The sequence below is a fragment of the Morone saxatilis genome, unplaced genomic scaffold (assembly GCF_004916995.1).
Source record: "Morone saxatilis isolate NCDOM2014 unplaced genomic scaffold, NCSU_SB_2.0 Contig17, whole genome shotgun sequence".
Classification (NCBI taxonomy): domain Eukaryota; kingdom Metazoa; phylum Chordata; class Actinopteri; family Moronidae; genus Morone; species Morone saxatilis.
The window spans coordinates 16,780,283-16,789,990 of record NW_023339729.1 but is presented as its reverse complement, the minus strand read 5'-3'; the positions used below and the strand labels follow the sequence as shown (position 1 = coordinate 16,789,990).

The following is a 9,708-nucleotide window of genomic DNA, read 5'->3' as shown; positions in this document are numbered from 1 at the left end:
ATTTCTCATTCCCTCCATCTCCATTTGTATTCTTCACAAACACTTCATCCTGGCTGGTATTAGGCTCACAGCCCAGTCGGAGAGGCAGGGGGCTGGGTGGGAGGGGGCCCCCGGGGCTGCTTCGATTACTGGCTGCTTATAATAACGAGGATTATGAAAGGCTCATAAATGAGATTGGAAAAACAGATATAGCCCGGCGCGGCGCGGCTCGGCTCGGCATGCGTGTTTGTTTGATCTGCAGGTTGCACAGATTTAGATCCGTGTCGTGAATAGGCGAGACCATGTGTGAATCTGTGTTTGAGTCTTCGTGTGATGTTTATTTTAAACACCGGCTCGCCATGTTTGTTTATGTGCATCTGGATGTTTGAGTAATGAAAGATTTTGGAAATGAGAGCAGGTATAGACGGAGGAGGGCTGAGGTCGGTTCTATATTTGCTGTGGAGACGACACTATCTGTTTGCTCAATTGGGACAAACTTATTGACTCACGCGTGATGGATTTCTCATCCCTCTATCCACGGAGCGGGCCCTCAAGGTTGAAGCCGATCTGTTTTGGCCAGAGAGAAAGGTGGTTTCAACCTGACGGTGTTTGTTGGTACTGTGTGTCCTGCTGCCTGCAGGGACCAAAAACCTGAGAATGAATGGAAAGAAAGACAGTTTCTGCTTCCTGTCGGTTGCATTCAGGGACTGAGAGTCAGCACACGCTCTCTGTTAGAATTTTTTGATCTTTTCCTCATGTTTCTCTTTCTTGTTTTGCCCTCTTTTTCTTGAACCTCTTTCTTCCTTTAAAGTGTCTCAGGATCTTTCTGCAGACCAGTCATGCTTGATGCAGATCTGTCTCAGTAATTCATACATATTCCACCCTCCACTTACCTCCCACTCTTGATTTTTCTCCCACTCCATCTCTCTCTCTCTTTTCCAAGCGCTTTTTAACACACGGTCACTCACACAAACTCACAAATCTATTCCGGGACAAAAGGCTTTCCATGAAGCACAGCGATGAGGATTGTGTTCATGTCATCAAGTCAATACCATTCAGAGTAATTTGCCTCCCGGTTGATTTCATTCTCAACTCACAAAATTGCACAACTCTGCAAAATAATGAGCCGTAACTAACAGAATTGATAGCGCGCAGGAAGACGAACGGAGGCCGGAGGAGCTGTTTCAGAACAGCAGACAAAGTGAGATATAAAAGGATTGAATGGAGAAAAAAAAGATCTGCATTCTGAAAACCAGATATATTTAGCTGAGTCTCTGCTCAGCTGTCAGAGCACGTCCGCTAACTGCTGGCTCATTTTGTGTTTTCTGTTTTTCACAACCTTCAGTACAAAGCTGTCAGATGACTTCAGAGCATATGTTATGAGTTTCATTTTAAAAGCATACATCAGCTCTGAAAAAAAGAATAAAGTCTTAATTTTCACAGCGGAAAAGAACCTGGAAAGCAACGCGGACAAACGGAACATTAACAAGCTTTACTCTGAGTGTGTGGGTGCTAACAACCACACTGTTAAACCAGAACCCGTTGGCTTCTAATGATACAAATACAAAAAATGAGCTAGCTAGCTGAGCTAGCTTCCTCCTTTAGCCCACAAAGCTGTATAATTACATTACACATCATTACTAGAAATATTGACAGCACACCTCCTGTTGTGGGACACAGGGCCTTGTCCAGCTCCCCATGAATGTGTTGCCATATGTTACATTAACACAACATATCCTCCCCATTTGAAGAATTTGTCTTAATGAATGTCCAATAATTTCTTTAGGTGAGGACAATGGACAGTCTTTAGGATGGGGTTTGATAGCATTTTATCTGACTCTGGTACTGAAGCTGTTCTAATTCCTTATTGAATCGATTAAGTTAGAAATACTGTGAATAGTTTGTGTGTAAATGGACTTTCTTGTATTCCGACCACTCAAAGTGCTTTACACTACATTCACACACATTCATACACTGATGGCATCTGGAGCAGTCTGTGGTTTAGTATCTTGCTCAAGGACACTTCGACATGCAGAGGGGGGGGACCGGGGATCGAACTGCAAACCTTCTGATTAATTCCATGATTTCTTTTCAAATACAGCCTCTACAGCCATGCTAGCAGCTCTGTGAGGCTTTACTTGAGCTAAATGCTAAGGTCAGTATGCTAACATTGTTACAATGCTAACAGGTTGGTGCAATGTTTATAACGCTAAGTTTAGCTAATTAGCACTAAACACAAAGTAGAGCTGAGGCTGATGGGAATGCCTTTAGTTTCGCAGGTATTTGGATAAACTGAACTTTCTATCTCATCATAGTGTCAGCTGAAAGATTTGACCAATGTCTGAACCAGATATTTCCCTCTGGACCAAAGTGGTGAACTGAGCGAGACACAAACATTGCCACATAAAGCCGAGACACAGGACAAGACGTGTCAGGCTTCAGCAATTTTAAATCTGACGACATCTGAGCAAAACTTCCAGTGACCAACCCAGAATATATGCAGAGAATCACATTAGCCTCTCAATGAAGACATACAGCGTGCCAGGTGAGACAGTGTGGACAGACGTATTCTGAAGATCAACAAAGGCTCACAGTGTGTAGTCTCTGATGTATGGAACTGTATCTAAAGGTCAGCTCGCCTTCGAGGAGACGCTGGTGGAAACAATGCGGGGGCGAGTTTGAATATTGTCTGTGTCAGTTATTTTGAAGTCTGGACAAGAAGCAAGGGAGTGAAATTTCTGGAAGTATATGGGAACATGAATTGGCTGCAGATATCAGAGCGTCCTCTGTGTGTGTGTGTGGGTGTGTGTGTGGTGTACAGTGAAGCCACAGCAGGAATCAGTGAGCTCACACAGCCGAGGGACACATTTCACATACTGCTGGACCGAAAACAAGGCTGTGCAAAATTTCCCAGAAGCACTGTGGATTTGTGTGTGTGTGTGTGTTGTGTGTGTGTGTGTGTGTGTGTGTTGTGTGTGTGTGTGAGACAGAGTGAGACAGAGAGAGAGAGAGAGAAATTGAATAATAATGTTTTGTACAAGTGTGCATACATATCTACATACATGGTTGCTTTCTGTGTGTGTGTGTGTGTGTGTGTGTTAGTGCATGTAGCAGTGTGTGTATCTAGATCTATAATCTGAACTGAGAGCACCTTCCTGTTAAAAGCTATCGATCCCTCTCAGTCTCTCTCTCTCTCTCTCTGCTATCCTCTCCCTCTTTAAGTCTGTGTCTCTCTCTCGCTCTCGCTCTCTCTGGGGTGGTCTCGGGTTCTCTGAATCATTACTGTATGGAGACAGAGGGATGGATGGAGGATAATATGACCCACCAGAGGCGACGGAGTGATCGAGGAAGGACACTGAGAAGTGAGAGTCGGGTCATGTAACAGAGTCAAAGGGAGGGAGGAGCTGGAGGGATGAAAACCAGAGAGAGAGAGAAGGGAGGAGACGGGATGGATGGAGACAAAATTAAGAAGAAGGAGAGAAAAACAAGCGAGAGTCAGAGAGGGTTATAAGAAAGAGGAGAGGGAAGACATACGGAGGAACGGAGGAGAGTGGGGAGGTGGATGATGGGAACTGACAGGAGGATGTGGGTGCTGATGGGAGTAATTTAACACTTCAGATCGAATGGGGGTCAGAAGCGACCCCGCGGTTGTCCTTCAGCCGGACTTGTCAGGTCACATGCGATTGACAGTCAACCTAGACTTGACCTTTAAACTCATTTTAAAGGAGGAGTTCACATTCATCAAGTCTGTCTCAAAATATTCTAATATATAATATGTAATATAATATGTATAATATAATGTATAATGTATAATATATAATATATAATATATAGTGTCCTTGCAGCAGTGAACCATCACAGTTTCTGCTTGCTGCAATCATTCCTCCTGCTCATACTGACCATCAGTATATCGGTTCCCAACCTGGGGGTCCTGACCCCCACTGGGAGTACAAAGCTTCATGGTGGGCTTAATTTTTTAAAATATATGTGAAGACCTGAACAGAAGTTACATTCACAGAGCTTCAGTCTCTGATCGACAGCCTCGTCCTGCATTAGAAACCAACCAAAGAGCCGAGAGAACAATGAGAAGGAAACACTGAATCTGTCAAAAGAAACATGTTTCTGTCTGAATGATTGTTAAACATTAAGAAAATACAGACAGAGAAGTTTATAAAAAGTTCTATAAACAGGAAATAATCTGAATCAAATATGTTTTACACAAACTTCCTGCAGAAGGCTGCAGCTGATGATTATTTCCTCAATTAATCACATAAATGTTCCTCACAAGTTCCCAAAACTCACAACAAGGCCATAAACCGGTATGTTCTCTCTAACAGTTCAAAACCCAGAGAGATTCAGTTTAGTGTCATTGGAGAGTTTATAAACCAGAAAATAAAAAAGCTGCGCGTTTCAACCCTTTTAACTGATAAAAAAAGATAGAAAAAGAGTCGGTATGAACAGAAGGAATAAACATAGCAGGAAAAACCTGTTTTATTGTTGTAAGACAGAAGAAAAGGGTTGAAATGAAGCACACACACACACACACACACACACACACTAACACAGCATGCACACACAAGAGCAGTGAAGCACCCTGTGAATTAGATTAATTGAAGGACATGTTTAAGTGCTCATTAAACTGTGTTACTCAACCTAGCCATTACATTGTCACCCATACTTCACCTCAGTCTGAATTATTAGATGTGACATGTAATTGTGTGTGTGTGTGAGTGTGTGTGTGTGTGTGTGTGTGTGTGTGTGTGTGATTATAAACTGTAATCTCTGCTGAGGTGAACAGTCGAGTCCGTCCTCTTCAAATCCTCCTCACTGTCACTCCGCTGCCGCTACCACGCTACAGAATAAAGTGGAAATGTGAGCGCACGTTTTGCAGCATTGTGACAAATCCATTTTTAATTCCACATTCTCTAACTGTTTTGAGGTTGTTTTCCAGAGCTTACAATATAATTTGGGTGCTAATTTCAAGCACTTTAATAATGACCAAAATGAGCCAGCAGCCAGGAAAAAAGCATGAGAAGAATTTGCACAAAAACTAAATGTTCTTGTAACAAACTGATCGTTATCTTGAGAAACTGGCCTTTCGTTTTGTCAAGATATTAGGATAAAATAACTTGTGATCTCGAGGTAATAACATAATTGTAGGCACTAGGGATGTAGGCACTATATATATATATATATATATAAAACGTCCGATAAGCTTTCTATGTCGTAAGTTTTTTGATGTACTATAAAAATAAATTGTTTTGTGTTGTTGTTGTTGTTTGTTAGATTTGCTGATGGAATATTAAATCACCAATCTTAGCCTTTCTTACCCTCAGGTGTGTAAAAAGATAATGAACTTTTTAAATTATTGATTATCTTATTGGTATCAGCCATTAGAAGCAGGTAATTATTGTTATTGTATCAGCTGAAAGATAATCCATATCGTGCATCTCTAGCAAGTCCGGCCAATTTTGGCTTCCGTACTAAATAGTTGCTGGGCAGAAAATGTCTGTATGTTGACTGTGATGGTATATTTAATGCATATTACTGACAGTTTAAAGTATGGAAATATGGAAATCAGAAAGTGGTGGCTTCCAGATTCCAAATGTAAAAGCCAATTTATACTTCACACATCAACGTGACATGTCCCTCAAAATGGAGACTGGAGCTTGTGTTTGACTATTAAAAATTGCTTTGTGTTGAGTTGTTCATCGTGATGAATACCTGTCCTGAAGGTGTGCTGATGCTGTTCCACCCTCGGATTTGAAGGTAGAAATTAAGAAGAGGAAATCCAGATAAAACCAGCTGAGACTCGCTGAACTCTGCCTGACATCTGAACTAAATGTTAGTGAAAATTCGTGCGTGGCATTGAGAATCTGTCGGCAGATCTCGCTCACCAGCCTCGAGCCAGAGCAAATTAATTTCATGGCCTGAAAATAAGTTTCCATCTGAGTCCGTTACAAGCCCAGCATGTATAAATAGAGCGATCCTGTGATCTTGACAGGTTTGTGTTCTGATTTGTTGTTGTGAAGGCTACCAGGCTGACCGGTCATGAGCTTCGGGAAGAAAACCACAACGTTCCTCTTTGATCAAATCTGAAGACATGAGAACTCGCTCAGACCTCTCAGATAAAGAGAGAACAGACGAGTAGAGATGTTATGGAGTAGAAAAACACCGCTAAAGATGCCAAATGAGGAAGTAAAAGAAAATCTAACCAGAGAAGAGTGAGTAAGACGCAGTCAGACGGAGAGACCAGAAGTGACTGAACAAGTGAGATGGATGTGCCGGGAGGGAAAAAGATGGGATCTGTGACGCGTACCCGGCAATATAAAAATAAAATGTCTCCAGTCACTTGGTTGACGTTGCCACTAAAAGCTTCCACAGAAATGGCCATGAATGCAATAAGAGGAAGGTGACCCAGTGATTTATGTACACACACTCACACACACACACAGAAGAGGGAAAATATACAGAGTGGAAGGCAACCACGTGGAAGAGGGAAAAAAATGGTTCCAACCACAGTGAGGATAATATCAGCTACAAACATCTGCACAGTGTCACTTAAAGCAGAGTAACGGAGCAGTGGAGCGTGTCTTGACATTATTCCTGCATGTGCTGCATCCATAAAGCTGCTGTGACTGATTTATTGAACCAAAATCAACAAAAGTTCCTCACCGCTGCTGAATGAAACTCACTTACAAGACATTTTGGTTTCACTTAGGGGTCATGAACAGCTGTCTCCTCCCCTCCTAACAGTGCAGGTGTTAATATTGACATCCTTTAAAATGTATAAAAATCTGCATTTTGTGGGTTGAAACTGTCTCAACACACCCTCTGAGGTTTTAAATCACCCTGAACCTTGCAGGGCCAGTGCTGTCGCAGAGTGGACAGTCTGGGACATTTCTATAAAACCAGAGTTAACTTCCTCCAATCAGAGGAGGAGCGGCCCACCTACATATGATCGAGAATTAAGTCTGGTTCCTTTTGGTGTTCTGATCCAGTGAATGAGCCTCAGACACTGAACCAGACACAACATTGTGCCTTTGAAGATGTGTTGGGTGGTGCAGGTGGGAGAAAAGGTGGCAGCAGAAACAGCTTTCATGTTGCAACTAATTAGTGTTCCATCTAACATGTGCAGGTAGCGGAGGCTGCATCAGGATGCTCTGAAAACCAACTATATGGAAAGTATTAAAAAGATGAAGTTGCTCCATTTCTTTCCTACTTTTTGATGCTATTATGATGTGAACGCTCTTCATTACATTAATCTTGGAATCCGGTGTAATCAGTTCATCTATATGCACATAAACGCACAGGAGAACAAAGCAAAACAGAGGAGATAAGATGGCAAATTGGATGAGGGATGGGGATGATACAGCAGAGTGAAAGAACAGAATAAATAGGGGCAGAGAGGTGAGAAGAGGAATTCTGAGAGTGAAAATGATAAAACCGTGGTAAGTTAGGAATAAATAGTTTAATGTCAAGCATAGCATCACTGAGTATGAGCTCTAAAGGAGGAGAGAGACAAAGAGTGGAAGAGAGAGAGAGAGAGAGAGGAGTTCGGAGCTGTTGATCTGAGCAACGACAATCTGCTCTTTCCTTCTGCTGGGTGAAACATGCTGCTGACCTTGGAATAACATCATTAACTTTGATGAGAAACAAGCTGGAAACAAACAGAAAATGACCGGGACAATAATCCGTTATTAGTGAGGCAGCAGTGGAGTAAATAATCAGGGAGGTTTCCTTGTGATAGCAAGTGAGACGCCACTCAAACCAATGCACTGCTGCCAGCGTTGAGCTCGTTAGAGAGGGACCGCCGGGTTGCACTCGAATTAAAGTCCAGTGTGAGCTGCATGAAATCGATGGGTTGGATTCGTCCCAGACGGCAGCGAAGACACAGAAACACGGTCAACACAAGTAGTAGTCCCACTTTTATCTGTCCAACCCTGCCTCCCACAAATTGTGCAACAGATATCTTAGCAACCCTTACTCTACATGAATGCTGCATTTCAGTAAAATCAGGCTGCTTGACTTTATGTAACTTTATACTCATACTACATCTCAGAGGGAAATACTCGTTCACTCCATTTATCTAAAAATGTTTTGTTGCCAATTCAATTTTAGATTACAATTTTTCATCCCCTTCCTGTCCAGTGTAAAACATGTATCTATAGTGTCTGTTATGAGGAAGTGTGTGTGAAAAATGAGAGAAAATTCTCCTAAAAAAATAAATAATAATAAATGATTTAAAAACTGCCTTGGAATAGCTGGAAAATAAATCATCACAAAGCAGAAACCAGGCATTTCACAGGACAGCCACACTACAAACATATGATCTTATAGAAAATGCTGCATTGCTGCACATTAAAGACTCTGTCACCTGTCTGCAACGACAAAGCATAAAAAGGGGGTAAGGAGGGTTAGGGTTTAGGGTCGGGTTAGGCATAGAACCTTTACTGCTGACTGTGTTGTCTTTGTGTTTCCATGGTTTGGTGAGAAGCATCAGCAGGTGCAGCCCCAGGGCTCCTGTTGCAGCTGTATGTGGTTTCCTCAGCGAGCTCATGCTTTTCACAATAAAAGAAGAATTCTGCGGCTGATTAGGTTTGATAATATTAACTGATTACACTGTTAAAAATAGGCTGCAATCATTTCTGATTTCGCCAGAAAAAAACATCCATTTTTGATCTCACCCTCTGCCCGCCCACATTTAGTTCATTTTTTACCCGTACTCGTGAATTTGTATAAATATATTTTTTGCCTCCAGCTACCCGACCCAGTACAGGACTCTGGATTAAACTACCCAACAGTATTTATCTCAACCTCAAACATCTACAGCTGTAAAATGCAACATTACTGCAGCAGTGATATTCATCCAGACACATCAGATATAATAACACACTGACAGGGAACATACACTGCACACTGAGTATAGTTCTGCTTCTCATATGAAATGTTTCTGATAATACGTATTATTAATATTATTATTATATTAATAGCAGTCAGATGTGTTATCCTGAGCTGACGATGATAGAGCTGCAGTCGGTGTCCTCTCTGGCTTTCAGGCTGGCTGATGGATCCACTGCTGTCCCCCTGGACCCAAACCAGTGTGTGTGGACACACATCACACACACACATCAGCATATTAAACACTACACTTGTGGGGACCCTCATTGTCTCAGTGCACTCTGTATGAGTGCCTGATTCCAACTGTAACCAAACCAAACCCTGAACCTTTAACGCCAGTGTTCTGTTGGTCTGTGAGTCTGTCTGTCTGTCATAATGTAAAAACAAAAGATTAAAACCTAAAAACTAAAGCTATAACATTTCTCCAAAGTAAAAATCTGATTTAAAAAATATATTTTTCGAAAATATGAGACATATTTATGTATTATTATTATAGTAATAACAATACTTTTTTACTATCTAATCCAAACAAATGATTGATTATGTATTTATTATTATCTTTACAGAATTGGGATCATTAATAATGAGCAAATAAAGCTGATGTCAACAGACAGAAGGGTTAAACTGTGAAACAGTGAGGAAATATCCTCACTCCCTGCAGCTACAATACATCCTCACAAACAGTCCGACATACACACACACACACAGTAACACACACATACACACTCAGTAACACACACACACAGTCAGCCCTACATAAATCAATAAGTGCTGAGAGGGTCAGTGATAAAATGGATGGGAATTTGCGTGTGTGTTACTGTGTGTGTG

General features: G+C 41.6%; 1 protein-coding gene across 1 annotated transcript in view; it reads right to left on the bottom strand.

Annotated features, from left to right (window-relative positions):
* Positions 1–2,609: 2,609 nt before the first annotated feature.
* LOC118326703 (protocadherin beta-1-like) overlaps positions 2,610–9,708 on the bottom strand; it is a 12,787-nt gene continuing 5,688 nt past the window's right edge. The window contains exon 2 of the mRNA XM_035659746.1: positions 2,610–2,689. Coding sequence (XP_035515639.1) covers positions 2,610–2,689 — 80 coding nt within the window. The remainder of the gene's footprint in view (positions 2,690–9,708) is intronic.